Source organism: Neltuma alba, unplaced genomic scaffold (genome assembly GCF_004799145.2).
Source record: "Neltuma alba isolate B1F8T4 unplaced genomic scaffold, ASM479914v2 tig00005947_pilon, whole genome shotgun sequence".
In the NCBI taxonomy this organism is placed as follows: Eukaryota; Viridiplantae; Streptophyta; class Magnoliopsida; order Fabales; family Fabaceae; genus Neltuma; species Neltuma alba.
Window position 1 is genome coordinate 45,048 of NW_021634290.1, and position 15,893 is coordinate 60,940.

Here is a 15,893-nt window from a genome sequence, read left to right on the forward strand (position 1 = left end):
GTTTATAAGTAGTTTATAAATAGCTTTTCAATAATAATTTATAAAACATGAAATAAGTATTTGATAAGAGTTTTGTCTCAACTTACGTGAAACGTACTTATAAGAGATTTCTTAAATCCTCCCAAACAGATCCTTAGTAGGGGGACTTAGACTCAAGTTTTAGTCTTCGTTTTTTTGGAAATTTTTTTTCAGCCTAACACATCTACAAATGACAATATGACTTTAAAATCTCATTAATTAATTACAATCATAGGTTGGAAATTAGCTACATTTCCTTTTAATATTACTCATGGAGTCATCACGTGCATTCACTGCGTCATAAGGGAAAGAAAAAGACAAAAAAAAAACAAAAGGAAAAAAAAAAAAAGATAAAAAGAAAAAGAAAACGATTTACGCATAAATACTTGGACGCGGCTTTCTGCCCATGCCGAATCTCTCCCGTAAAACCTAGAATGCTCTCATTTGATAGCGACGGCTTTCGTCTGTGCCTGTGAGTGTCCTTCGGGTCGACAACATGAAGCAGACGGTGATGAGTGACGCCGCGCCCTTCCTTCCCAAAGAAATAATGACCAATATTCTCAAGCGCCTTCCGGTGAAATCCCTTATGCGATTCCGATGTGTCTGCAAGCATTGGAAAGATCTCTTCAAGACCCCGTCTTTTGTCTCTGACCACCTCTGCCACTTCAGTCATCAAAACCCTTCTGTTCTGTTTTTCCAGAGTTATGGAGCTAATCCTTTGCAGTTACGTTTGCTCGATTGCGAGATGCAAGTCCGTGATGTTCAGAAGGCACCTCAGTTCGATTCCTCGCCGTCCATGTCCGTTAACATCATTGGTTCCTGCAACGGTTTGCTCTGTGTTGAAGTCTTGCGGCGTGGCATAACTCCTAAGTCCCTTTTACTTTGGAATCCTGCGACTAGAGATGTCAGGGAGGTGCCTAGCTCCAGAGCTATCGATTATGGTGGGTGTAATTGTCTGTTAGGATTTGGGTTCAGTCCATTAGTTAATGATTACAAGATAGTGGCAATCGCTGTTGATTATAGTGATATAACGGTTCGTGGAGCGGAAGCCTATTCATTAAGTAGAGATTCATGGAAGGAAATAGAAGTTGAAAACTTAGAGGATGTAACTCCTTATCGTGATAGTGTCTCCTCTAATGGGGCTATTTTTTGGTATGGGTCAACACCAGGCGAGGAGGAGGAAGAGGAGGATGAAGAAGCTGATGGAGTTATAGTTTCATTTGATATAGCAATGGAGGTGTTTACTTTGATACCATGGCCTCCATTATCCGGTAATCCAAGTTTTACCTTAACTGTGTATGAGGACAACATTGCTATGATTACTGAACTTGGAATTGGAGACTTCCCAACCATTGAATCTTCAATCATTGAATTGTGGGTGGTGGAGGAAGACATTGGTTCATCTGAGGAGGGATGGAATTGGACTAGGAAATTCACCAGCGGCCCTTGTCCTTGGACATTTCATCCTGGGACCATTTGGAGGGATGAAATTGTCACGTCTGGAACTGAAATTGATCGTGAAACACTGGAAGATGGACCAAAAAGTGGTCTATGTATGTTCAATGTCACTACCAATGAATTTAAGATGCTCCCTATCGCCAATCATTGCTCTTGTTGTGTTTTTCTTAATTATGTGGAAAGCATTGTGCCAGTTGCTAGCATCCAGAATATTGAAGAGCGTTGATTTTAAAGGCTCACTATTATATTGCAGATGTGCCTTGTATAAGTATTTTTGGTAGAAATGAATCTATGGCATTTTAGATCATTATCTACTTGCAAGTTTATTTAGTGATGTTATCTACAATGATGAATTCAGGTATTGAATGCTTTATGTTTCTTGTTTTATTTGAAGGTTGTGCATTCTCTCTGTTTTTCTTTCTTATCTTTTCAGATGGATATATAAGACGAGAGTTGTTTAAGTGCTAGTGTATGAGTACAACCCAGCACACCAAACCTGTTTTTCTATGCTTTTGCGTGAAGTATCAATTGCTTGTCTTGCATTAGAGGAGATGAATACACAAGCTGATGCTGCTCTGCATTGGACTCTTCAAATTTCACTGCTTTTCCAAATAACATTCAAGGTTAGCGAAATTGAATATTGGGAAATAAGCAAAGCAGAAATTAATAGAAATCGGTTCATTCATCCCTTTTTCCCATTCAATTTCTGTCTCTATACACAATGACAAAGAAGTTTCTCTTGAAATGTCTATGCAATAGAAATAATATAGGTTAATAGCTGATGTGCTACTTGTTTCCAGACATTCATGTGGTTAGAAGTTATTTAGACCCTTCTTGAGAAAACCTCCTGCTGCAACTAATTGGATTAGTTTAATATGCTTGTCAGATATTTATCTGTCATTTTAATTCATTTCCCTTTCACTCTTTCTAATGGATTCTCACTTTTCTGTTATGTGCATAATCTGAAGTAGCCTATTAACACATTTTCTGTCTGAATCGGTGCATTAATTGATTGGTGATAAACCTTGCATTAATTGATGTCTGACCACATTGTAATCTCTATAGCATCCAAAGATTTCCAATGAACAAGTCATGGGCAATATCTGTTATGAAATTTCCTGTAATACATAAGAAAAGGGTGTTTTGTTATAAAAGCAAGAGGTTACGTGATCTTTGAATATTTGATATTTTGAGTTCGTATTTTTCTGGAACCGTTACGAAGAAGCTGTTTCAGAGGACTCTATTAGCATAAGAAATACTAGGTCCATTCTTTGACAGAGGTCAGTAGATATTGGTTTGTCTTTTTTCTTTTTTTTTGGGAGAAAGGTACATTTTCGGAGCATATATATGTACATATATACACATATATGGAAAATAATGGTGTTTTGTTTTTATATCAAGGCCACATTGATGTTTCCTTAGTGTGCCTCACATTTGCTTGGTTGGAAGTACTCTGTATCATCTTGAACTAGGATTTAACTTTGATTTTTTTGATTTTTTCTGTTAAAAGTGCTTACTACTTAATTGAAAAACCATCTCCAAACTTTTACAGTCACGATTGTTAGGTAATCTGAAAATGGAAAAATGCATAAAGGCTAAGTTTTCTTTGGTTAGCTTCCAACTAACGAGTGGAGAAGTAAGTGGTCAACTGATTCTTTTCTGCTGATCTCAAGGACTGAATAGCTATGAATCTAAGTGGAAATATGGGAATGAATCTGAAGGTTTCCTGGGATATCATTTGGATTTCATGGTTATGGAGGAATAAGTTTTGGTGCAATGATGATTTTCAAAAAGCCTAAGAATCCGGCTGCTGCTGGAAATCTTTTGCTGATCTCAAAGAAGCTCCTAAACTCCACAGTAACAACCATGCCCCTGCTAAGATAATTGGATTGTTGGCTTCGCCCAATCTCTTGGCAACTGTATAGTACCAGAAGCAGAGGAATGGGCCATCTACAGAGGGACTTCGGTTTTAAACAGGTAATTGTTGAATCAGATGCTAAGGTCCTAGCTGATATGCTGCTGGATAAAAGTTTCAACAATAGCTGCAACCTAGTCTTCACTCAAAAGAATTGCCAATTCTTTCCACTAATTGTAGGATGTTGAATACCACAAGAAAATATTTTTAAGAGTTAACAAGAAAAATAAAAGAAATGCATTCCCATCTTTTTATATAATTAAAATAAGATGGGGAAAGTAGATTAACAATTTTAATGAATTTTTTTTCTCATCTACTTATCAATAAAGGGTTTTGGAAGTAGTACTTTTCCAGTCCTAAATATAATATTTTTTTTGTTGACGTGATGATATCTCCATTATCTTATGTGTTTTCTTTTTAATTTCATTAGACTCCTTAATATTTCACAAGATGTTTATAAGATTAGTGATAAAAAAAATCTACTAAAAAGCTAAATCCTTTTTCCGGGAAAAAAAAAAAAAGACTAAAGAACATCATATCAATAAATTGATTTTACTTAATACTACCTTCGGTCTTGCTAATTGACTAATTTGAGGAGATTAAGAAAGGAAATTAAATTATTTATTTGAATAAATAAGTGTTGTCTTTCGTAAAATATCATTGTTAATTAAGTATATTGGCTAGAATTATTATTGTTAGAAGGATTATCTTGAAAAAAAATATATAAATATGAGAGATAAAACGGATTGAAGTTTTATATTTGGAATCAAAATAAAAATTAAATAAGGTCTTATATTAAAAACCGGAGGTAGTATGTAATTATGGGCCCAAAGAGAAAAGAAAGGAAAAATTACAATAAGGTCTTATTCAAGAAAATTAAATACAAGAAGATCTTTGGAAATCATCAAATTATTTTAAAGTTTTAAAGAAACTCATTGTAATAAATTTTATTTGTTTAATTACTAATTTGTCTTCTTTTTTTTGAGAGTTTACATTGATAACTGAAAAAGTAGTCGTTGACAATTTAAGTTGTGAAGACTGACGACTATCACAACAAAGATTGACAAGACATTTTCTCAGCACATCACAAAATGTAATGTGTAAGTTGTTAATACCTGTTGTGATAATTATCAGTCCTTACACTTAAGTTATCAACGACTACTTTTTCAGTTATCAATATAAATTTTTTTAAAAAATAATGACAATTTATAATTAAACAAATAATTTCTCTTGTAATAAGATCACTTGAGACTTTAAAATTATTTGATGATTTTAAAGAATTTTTTTATATTTAATTCTCTTGTGTGCGACTTTGAGCAACCAAAACTGATTTATCGTTTAAAAAAAAAAAAAAAAACTCACTCCGCAAACGGAAATGAAGACCCGGGACTCCACAATCTGCTTGCCCGAGTCTCCACTGAGACACTAAAATGCTCTCATTTGGGGGCGGGGGCTTTTCTTCTTCTGAGTCGACAACCGTGAAGCAGACGGTGATGAATGGCGCCACACCATCCCTTCCCGAAGAAATCATAACCAACATTCTGAAGCGGCTTCCGGTGAAATCCCTAATGCGGTTTCAGTGCGTCTGCAAACGTTGGAAAATTCTCTTCAAGACCCCATTATTCATCCAAGAACATCTCTGCCACTCCACTCTTCAAAACCCTTGTCTTGTCATGGGACAGTCTAATCCCAGTTATCCTTTCTACTTATATTTGCTCGATTGCAAGATGCAATTTCATGAGTTTGAGAGCGCACCTTTGGCCGGTTCCTTGGTGGGCTTTTTCCTCGTCGGTTCCTGCAATGGCTTGCTATGCTTCGCTGATTTGAAAAAACATCCTCCTGCCCCTTTATTGTGGAATCCGGCGGCTAGAAAGGTGAGACAAGTGCCCATAATGACTTTGGATGATTTTTCGGATTTGGACTGGTTTTTGGGGTTCGGGTTCAGTCCTATTATTAATGATTATAAGATAGTAAGATTGACCCAGGTTGACGCTGTTTGTGGAGTGGAAGCGTATTCATTAGGCATTGGGTCTTGGAGAAACATACAATTTGACAACATAAAAGATGTTTACATCGAACGTTCTGGTGTCACTGCTAATGGAGTTATGTTTTGGTATGGGTCAAAGGCAGATCTTGGTTATGTGATAGTTTCATTTGATTTAGCAACCGAAGTGTTCACAGTGATGCCATGGCCTGCTTTTGTTAGGGAATCATGTTTGTTTACCGTGTATGAGAACAAGCTGGCTATATTTTCTCATTCTAGAGCCAGTAATTCTCGAGATTCTTGTCTTTCGTTGACTGTGATGGAGGAGGGGGGCATGGGCTCATCTGGGGAGAGATGGAGTTCAAGTAAGAAATATACTTGCAACTCTTATGTCCCATGTTGTCTATTGTGCCAGCCTTATGTCGAGGTATGTACTGGAACCATTTGGAGGAATCAGATTGTGTGGAGCAATTTTAGAATGGCTGCATTTATGGAACGTGAAATGGGAAATGTTGAACCCCTATATCTGATCAATGTCACTACTGGTGAACTTAAGATTATTGAATTCCCTCGACGCAAACCTGGCTATGGTTTCACTGTTTCCAATTACGTGGAAAGTCTTGTACCACTTGGCAACGTTCAAATTGAAGAGCCTTAATCCTCAAGGTTAATTATTACCATGCAGCTGTACGTTGTTTAAGTATTTTTGAGAGCAATGTATTCCTATCAGTTTAGACTTAAGATCATTGTATATAGGGTTTGATGCCTTCTGGAGATGTTATGCAGAATGATAAATGGAGATATTTTCTGTTTGATTTTACCCATTTATAATCTCATGCTATCCTTTTTGTTTTTCAAAGATGGATGTATAATGTTATTTCATTGCTGGTGTAGGATTATTTGGGACTTTTTATATGATATGTGGTCACATTGTAATCTCTATGCTCTGCAATATCTGTTATGAAATTTTCTGCAAGACATAAGAAAAAATGTGTTTTTGTTACAAGAGCAAGAGGTTATGTGATCTCTGAATTTTGATATTTTGAGTTCGTATTTCTCTAGAACCTCAAGGAAGAAGCTGTTTAAGAGTACTCTGTTGGCACAAGAAATACTAGGTCTATTCTTTGACAGAGAAAGTCATTAGATATTGGTTTGTCTTTTCTTTGTATATGGAAAAGTGCATTTTTGGAGCGCACATATATAGAATGGTGTTTTGGTTTTATATCAAGCCCACATTGATGTTTTCTCACTGTGCCTCACATTTGCTTGGTTGGAAATACTTTGTATTATCTTGAACTAATAAGATTTAATTGTGATTTTGGTAAACCCCCAAAAAATTTAACACATAAAATCTCCTTGCTTAAACATGACGGAGTTCAATCCACATCAATTATTGATTAATATAACATGCTAAATACAAATAAAATACTGCGAATTATTCTATCTATAAGTTGGGAAACAAATAATTCTCAATTGTATAACTCGTTGAAGTTGCTTTGCGAGGTTGCCTAGTTGGAAGGCGAGGGAGGTAAGATGGTAATTTTTTAAAAAATAAATCAGCTCCGTGATGGTATTGTAAACAAGAAATTATAATTCAAATTGAAAATTGAAAATTCCATACCAACGAAAATGGTAACTCTTGATGCTTATGAGATGGGAAAATTGTTGGGTTTCAACGGGCTTTCATCTTATTTTGGTACGAGGAAAATAGAAGAGAGGGGAGAAGGGGAAAAATTTTAACCAACCCAATTTAAAAAATTAAAAAAGTGGGATTTTAAGATTTTTAATAAAAAGAATATATAAATTAAAAGAGTAATAAAAATTAATTAAAAGCTTTTAACCTTATCTTCTTAGTTTTTTTTAAAATGAGTCTATAGAGGCAAATCATGTTTAAAGTACTATTGAACACTAAAAATGGTCACTTTTTTTGAATTTGAACTTTGGTTCATTGTGTTATAAGGGTTTAACTTATACCCCATCTCTATTGATTAGTGTTTGCTTAAGATGCTTAAGACTAAATTACCTTAGGATTGAATTAACAATGGGTTATTTCAAGTTATTAGCTATATCAATGTCTATCTTTTGTTAGGGTTATGTTCTTTGTGTTTACAAGAACTAATCTATTGTTTACTTTTGGATTGTTTTGGTACAAATCAAATCATTGTTTTAAAATTAATCTTACAATATATAAAGTAAATATATGAAAGAAAATTTGTTTTGATTTACATAAAAGCATTTTTTTAAGTGTTTTTGCTTCATACCAAATACCCCTTAGTTTGGGTTACACTTTTTTTTTTAAAAATAAAAAATTGGGTCTTTTTGTTTGCTTTTTACTTCCTAGAACTGCTTTTGTTTGTTATATCTAGACTCAACACATTGACAAATGACAATATAGGATTTTAAATTTTTAAAATCTCGTTAATTAATTAAAATCAGAGATAGGAAATTAAGAGATTTCTTTTAATATTACAAAATTTATTGATTGATATTGAGCAAAATTTATCGATCTTGATATCACTTTAGCTATTAGGAGCGTCCAGTAAAATTAATTTAAGCTTTGATTTCAGTGTTATCATACGGATTAATCAACTTGAACAGAAGCTTTTGATATTTTTCAGATTATCTCTCTATTATTATTTTTTTTTGAGCAAAAATCTATCTATTATACAGAGGACTTCCATTGCTAATATAAAAATCTGTTTGTAGGCTGCAAATAAAAGTTTTTATAATTAGAATATTCAAAGTTACAAAATTTAATCCTTGCATTGAATTGAACCGCCCCTATAAAATGCTCTCGTTTGATCGCGACGACGGCTTTTCTTCTTCTCCTTTGTCGACAACCATGAACCAGACGGTGACCGATGGCGCCGCGCCATTCCTTCCGGAAGAAATCATGAACAACATTCTCAAGCGGCTTCCGGCGAAATCCCTCATGCGATTTCAATGTGTCTGCAGACATTGGAAAAATCTCTTCAAGACCTCATCTTTCATCGCCGATCATCTCCGCCTCTCCCGTCCTCACAACCCTTCTCTTCTGTTCTTCCAGAATTATGGATCTAATTCATTGCAGCTACGTTTGCTCGATTGCGACATGCAAGTCCGTGATGTTCCGAAGGCACCTCCGTTTGATTCCTTGCCGTTCAAGCTCGTTAGCATCATTGGTTCCAGCAATGGCCTGCTGTGTGTTACAATCCATGCGAATGAGTCTGTCATCTCTCCTTCTTCCCTTTTACTGTGGAATCCGTCGACTAGAGATGTCAGAGAGGTGCCTAATTCTAGAACTATCGATTCTTGTGTGTTAGGATTTGGTTTCAGTTCATCGCTTAATGATTACAAGATAGTGGTGATTGATGCTATGGATTGTGAAGTGGAAGTATATTCATTAAAAACAGATTCATGGAAAGAAATAGAATATGTGAACTTGTTAGATGATGTATTTATTTCCCCTAGCACTGTCGTCTCCTTTGATGGAGCTATCTTCTGGAATGGGCAAAAACCAGGAAACAAGAGAAAGGTGGGAGTTATAGTTTCATTTGACATGGTAATGGAAGCTTTTTCTCTCATACCATTGCCTAGAGTTCACAGCAATTCATTTATTAACTTAACGGTGTACAAGGACAAACTTGCTATACTTAGTAGTGGAGCTGGGGGCTCTTCAAACATTAATTTGTGGGTGAGGGAGGAAGACATTGGTTCATCTAGGGAGAGATGGAGTTGGACTAAGAAATTCACCGGCGGCCCTTGTCCTTGGACGTTAAATGGTGGAGGGACCATTTGGAGGAATGAAATTGTCATGTCTGGAACTGAAACATGCGGTAAACTATGGAAGAAAAAACCAGAAAGTGGTTTATGTATGCTCAATCTCACTACTAATGAATTTAAGATGGTCGTTGTCCCCAAACATGGCTCTTATCAGTTTCTTAATCATGTGGAAAGCCTCCTACCAGTTGTTAACTTCCCCAGCATTGAAGAACCTTGATTTTACAGGTTCATTATTATTCTGCAGGTATGCTCTGTTTAAATACTTCTGGTAGAAATGAATAAATGGCATTTCAGTTCATTTTGTATTTGCAAGGTCTGATGCCATTTATTGATGTTATCGAGGAGGATGAATTCAGGTTGAATTCTTTATGATTGTGTTTGGTAGGAAGCATTGAAAAGTAGGAATACGAATTGGGATTCGGATTGAGAAAATTTATTAAAAGAGTGTTTAGTACAAGAGATTATTTGTTATATGGGATTAGTCAAACCCATATATATGGGATTAGAGAATACCATATGGGAAGTGATATTTCTCAATCCCACTTTTATGGGTTTGTCTAATCTCATTTAATAAGCAAGTACTCATACTAAATACTATTTTAATGATTTTTTTAATTCCAATTCCAATTCCTATCCCTCGTTTTCAATGTTTTATATCAAACATATGGTATGTTTCTTGCCTGGAAATGAATCAGCTTGTTCAGTTCAGTCACTCTGTTTTTCTTTTTTTAGGTGGATATGTAAGAATTATTTAAGTGATAGTGTATGGGTACAACTTTACATTTTACTCTTCAAAAAATTAATTGTTTTTCCTTCGATATTTTTTATACATTTTGATTGACTTCACAGGATACATCCAAATAATCAAGGTTAGCGAAATTGAATGTTGGTAAATAAGCAAAGCAGAAATTAATTGAAATCGTCCATTAATATAAACATGAATAAGAAATATGAAACTTATGACAAATTATATTATTATGGATTATGGATATACAGTGAATGATATGATTCATTTTTGGGAGAATTATGACGAGGTCCAAACAAAAAAAATAATTATTAAAATAATCTCAATAATAAGTGAACAGTTGAAATGTTTTTTTTTATCATTTTTCACAATGTAACTTATCATTGTTACTCAATTGTTATGGTATTTTTTCGTGAATATATTCTTTTCTTCAGATCTTATAGTAATTTCCCTTCATTTTTCAAGTTTTATTGATTGAAGAGTTATGCGTAAAAACGTTCAGAATCTCCCATAACAGATTTTTATGTTTATTGGCTAAGCATAGATTGAGTAACATAGTAAACCACTCAAATTTCCAGGGGAACACAATAGAGAGATGCTGCTATTCCTGCGAACGAAATTTGTGTCAATGGGTTTATTTGTTGATTTGTGAGTTTGTCCCTCTTCTCCACTTTCCATCTCAATCATTAGCTTGAAATTTGGATGATTCAGATTTTATGTTTCAATAAAATTATTAATAATAATTTAAATTATTAAAAATGAATAACTAAAACTGAACTACTAAATATTAGTCATGATAATTTAAAGAAGCGATAAAAAATATTTTATAAAATTATTTTATATAGGGTTAAGGTGTAAATTTGTTATAGAAGATTTCACTCAAGAGTATTACGTACTCAGAAGTTTTTTTAAGTATAAATTTATCTTGAAAGTTTAAAATAATAACAATTTTACCCTATGTTATTAAAAAAAACCAACGTTGATTATTAAAATAATAATATTGACTGTTAAAATTTGTAATAATAAAGGGGCAAAATTCCTATGATTTTGAACTTTCGAAGTAAATTTTCACACCCAAAAAAAAAATCTTTTGAACACTTAGTGCTCTTAAGTGAAAACTTTAAAAGCAAATTTGTGACTTAACCATTTTATAAAACATGAAATATAGATCATTTGAATTTTAATCTGATGTTTAATATGGGAAGGAGGAAAGAAAAAATGGAGAGAAGCCAAATCCACCTCTAAAGCTTCAGCAATGTTGAGGTTAAAGTGGAACTTATGGTTAAAATATTTTCCAATAGCATATTGTATTAAGGGTAGAATTACACTTTAATCCTTAACTCTTAATTTTATGTTTTACAAGTTTACAACCTCTAATTTTTAATATAAAATTTGGTTTATAGCCTTAATATAAGATTTAGTTTATAGTTTAATTTGAATTATAAATTAGATTTGATATTAAAAATTGAATGTGGTATGATGTTAGATCAAGCGAAATATATAGAAAAATAAAGTAAATTATATGTGATGGACAGATTCCATTAAGTAATGTATTAATAAAACATTTTTGGTCTATGATGCAATGGGTAAAAAATTAGAGAGAATTACAATCAAATTTCATAGAAGAGAAATAATTATTAAAAAGTTCCAATAGCAATCTGAATAGCATGATAACCTCTAAGAGTTATTTTGTAATTTTTTTTCTTTTTATGGGATTTGGTTGTAATTTTTCTAAAAAATTATTCTATATATATATATATATATATCATATAATGGAAAATCATTCATGGTAAAAAAAAAAAAAGGAAATAAAAACTCGGGGCGCGACGATCTCTTCATGCCAGCCTCCACTTAAACTTGTAAAATACTCTGATTCAGTCGCTACAGCTTTAATTCTTCTGAGTTGCCAACCATGAATGCTGCACCATTCCTTCCCGAAGAAATCACCACCAACATTCTCAAGCAGCTTCCGGTGAAATCCCTAATTGGATTTCAATGTGTCTGCAAACATTGGAAAAATCTCATCAAGACCCCATCTTTCATCGCCGATCACCTCCGTCACTCCACTCATCACAACCCTTCTGTTCTTCTATAATTTCCGACTTGATCCTTTGCAGATACATTCGCTCGATTGCGAGATGCAAGTCCGTCATGTTCAGAAGCTACCTCCGTTCAGTTCCATGCGGGCCCGCTTCGTTAGCCTCAGTTCCATGCGGGCCCGCTTCGTTAGCCTCATTGGTTCCGGCAATGACTTGCTCTGTGCTGCAAACCGTGAGTCTAGCTTTCCCGTGCCTAGTTTTCTTTTACTGTGGAATCCTGCGACTAGAGATGTTAGAGAGGTGCCTAGATCTAGAGTGGATAAACGCGTGTTAGGATTTGGGTTCAGTTCATTTGTTGACGATTACAATATAGTGACAATTGATGCTAAAAGTTGTAGAGCGCAAGTCTATTCTTTAAGGAGAGATTCATGGAAAGAAATGGAATTTGGGAACATATTAGAGAATGTAACTATTTTTGGTGAAACTATGGTCTCCTCTGATGGTGCTATGTTTTGGAATGGATTAAAACGGGGCAACGAGAGGGTTGGAGGGAGGAAGAATTCACAGTCTCATTTGACATGGCAAAGGAAGTACTTAGTTTCATGCCATGCCCTACAGGTTATGGGAATTCATATTCATATCTTAACTTAACCGTGTACAAGGACAAACTTGCTGTACTTGATATTCATACTGGAGCCTTTCGAAACTTTGATTTGTGGGTGATGGCGGAAGATATTGGTTCATGTGAAAAGAGATGGAGTTGAACTCCGAAATTCAGTGGCGGCCGGAATGAAATTATCATGTCTGCAGTTGAAACTCAATGTAAAATACTGAATAAAAACCCAAAAAAATGGTCTGTGGCTGTTTAATGTCACCACTAATGAATTTAAGATCTTGGTTGTCCCTAGACATGATTATGGTAATTTCCTTGATTACGTGGAAAGTCTTGTACCAGTTGTCAAGCATCCACAACATCCAAGAAACTTGATTTGAAATGTTCATTATCGTGCTGCAGCTTTGCTTTGTTTAAATAATTTAGCTATGTTATCTAGGACGATGAACTCAAGTTTTGAACACTTGACGTTTCTTTTATTTTATTTGACACGTTTATAAATGCTTGTTTGATATCACTTAGAAGTACTTATAAACACGTTTTATATAAATCGAGACAAAATTATTATTATATAATTATTTTGTATTGTATAAATCACTATTAAAAAACTATTTATTTATAGATGGATATATAACAGGAGCATTATTTAAATGCTAGTGTATGGGTACAACTCAGCCCACCAAGATTGTTTGTCTATGCTTTTTTTGCATGGAGTATATCAATAGCTTATCTTGCATTAGAGAAGATGAATACACAATCTGATGTCACTCTGCGTTGGACTCTTCAGAAGTTTAATTGACTGAAAGTCAAATATGTTTGGAAGGTTGACTTCCTGAGGATTCATGTCCTCGGTATTAAAAAATTAATACATATTATTTAAAAATTAATTTAATCTTTGATTTCAGTTTTATCATATGGATAATCAACTTGAATATTTTTGAGCAAAAATCTATCTATCATATGTGATCTTAAATAATGAAAAATATGTGTCTTCCAGGTGCAGGTGGAGGTGCTGGTGCTGCAATAATTAAGTTAAAATTTGATATACATTTAAATAGTTTAAATTTTAGTTTAATTTTTTAAAAATGTGGGAGGAAATATAGATGACATAGCAAGCGTAAAATAATATACTATAACTTTTGAAATATAAATAATTTTGAAGCATAAATATTTTAATGATAATAATCCTTAATTAAAGTGTATAAATAAATGATAATAAAAATAGGATATATGGCTTGAAAAACTTCGCGCAATAAATATAAGAAACTAAACATAACTATTTTTTCAGGATAAGTTCATGAGAGGCCTTTGATAGAATGTGCCATCTCTTTTCCGAAGATTGAGGATCATGAACTGCATGCATGCGGGAAGGACGTGACTTTGGAAGAAATCAAGACTGCTTTGTTCAATATGGGTCCCTTGAAGTCTCCAGGGCCAGATGGCTTTAATGCATTATTCTACCAGAACCATTGGGAGACGGTATGGAACGCTATCCACACTTGTGTGCGACAGATCTTTGTGAACCCCCAGAAGGTCAGAGATATTAATGGCACGCTGATTGCTCTTATACCAAAGAAAGAACCCCCAGAAACACTAAAAGACCTCAGACCAATTGGGTTGTGCAACGTAGTTTACAAGATAATAACCAAGATTCTTTCTAATAGGATTAAACCTATTCTCCCTCGGATCATATCTCCCAATCAGTGTAGCTTCGTCCCTCGAAGACATAGTAGTGAGAATATTATTGTGGCACAAGAAGTCATACACTCCATGCGCACAATGAAGGGGAAAAAAGGTTTTATGGCAATCAAGATTGATTTGGAGAAAGCATACGATCGAGTGAATTGGGGGTTTCTCTCTTCTTGTCTTGAGGAACTGAACTTGCTGACTCATTTTAGAGACATCATTTCAAACTGTGTGGCTTCGGCACGTATGCAGCTTCTCTGGAATGGAGATAAAGCAGAAAAATTTTTGCCTTCTCGAGGTGTGAAACAAGGCGATCCTATCTCTCCCTACCTTTTTGTTATATGCATTGAAAAACTAGCCCACCTTATACAGGAAAGTATAGCGAAAAGGCAATGGCATCCCATTTGACTTACAAGAACTGGCCCACATATTTCCCACTTATTTTTTGCTGACGACATCATTTTGTTCTCAGAAGCTTCCGTCAATCAAGCGGAGGAGATAAATAAATGCTTGCATGCATTTTGCACTAGTTCGGGCATGAAGGTAAATGCTGCAAAAACGAGACTCTTCTTCTCTGCAAATGTCAATCACAATAGACGCAAGGAGATAGGTGATCTCTTGGGGTTTACTCAAACTGGTGATCTTGGGAAATATCTTGGTGTCAAGCTTCACCATATGAGGGTCACAAAGGACACCTACAGCGATGTCATTGACCGAGTTAAATCCCGCATATCTAAGTGGAGAGCGAGTGCGTTGTCGCTAGCTGGACGACACACGCTCATATCCTCAGTGTCGTCGGCGATTCCTGGTTACACGATGCAAACGTCCTTTCTTCCTTCTTCTACCTGCGAGAATCTCGATAGGTTGAATAGGAATTTTTTGTGGGGCAGCTTAGAGGATCGTAGGAAAATTCACTTAGTAGCCTGGGATGATGTGTGCCTGCCGAAGAATCGAGGTGGCTTAGGGTTGCGCCATGCAAATCATCAGAATCAGTCTTATATGATGAAACTGGGTTGGAATCTTGTGAGGCGCCGAGATGACCTGTGGGTTAAGGTGGTGAGAGACAAATATAAGTGTGGGAATGACCTTATCCCAAAAATTGAATCCAACAGATCGGGCTCAAACATTTGGTTAGGCATAAAAAACACGTGGAAAAAAGTTAGTGAGGGGCTTGAGCTTGACGACAAAGGGTCTGTTTGTTGGCGTCGGAATAAAAGTGGTGAGTTTTCTGTGAAGTCAGCATATGAGTCCTTAAGGCCACTGGAAGCTACTGAAGACCCGTTTTGGAGGAAGCTTTGGAAGCTACAAATTTCGGAGAGGTGTCACATTTTTCTTTGGACCGCTGCTCATAAACGCCTGCTAACGAATGCCTCCAGACGAAAGCGTGGGCTCAGCAGTAATGACGCATGTCCGGTTTATAGTAGTTGCACTGAGGATCTTCTTCATGTACTTCGTGATTGTCATCTGACGAAGAAGTTGTGGCGCAAGCTCGTGCACCCTGCAATCTGGAGAAGGTTCGATGTCTTGGGATTTGACGAATGGTTTAGATGGAATCTTACTATGACTGGTAGCATAGAAGCGGAAGAATGGAGAGCAACCTTCGCTATTGCGTGCTGGTGGATTTGGAGGAGATGGAACCGCTTGCTGTTTGAGCGAAAGGAGACCTCTAATGC

General features: G+C 35.2%; 3 protein-coding genes across 3 annotated transcripts; all 3 read left to right on the plus strand.

The window, feature by feature from the left end:
- The first annotated feature begins 514 nt into the window (after positions 1 to 514).
- Positions 515 to 1,702, plus strand: LOC114749109 (F-box/kelch-repeat protein At3g23880-like). Its single transcript, XM_028937586.1, has one exon. The coding sequence runs from the start codon at positions 515 to 517 to the stop codon at positions 1,700 to 1,702; it is 1,188 nt and encodes a 395-aa protein (XP_028793419.1).
- A 3,119-nt stretch (positions 1,703 to 4,821) lies between these two features.
- LOC114749110 (F-box/kelch-repeat protein At3g23880-like) lies at positions 4,822 to 6,033 on the plus strand. The gene has a single exon (XM_028937587.1). The coding sequence runs from the start codon at positions 4,822 to 4,824 to the stop codon at positions 6,031 to 6,033; it is 1,212 nt and encodes a 403-aa protein (XP_028793420.1).
- Positions 6,034 to 8,163: 2,130 nt separating this feature from the next.
- On the plus strand, positions 8,164 to 9,354 carry LOC114749111 (F-box/LRR-repeat/kelch-repeat protein At2g27520-like). The gene has a single exon (XM_028937588.1). The coding sequence runs from the start codon at positions 8,164 to 8,166 to the stop codon at positions 9,352 to 9,354; it is 1,191 nt and encodes a 396-aa protein (XP_028793421.1).
- Positions 9,355 to 15,893: the final 6,539 nt, after the last annotated feature.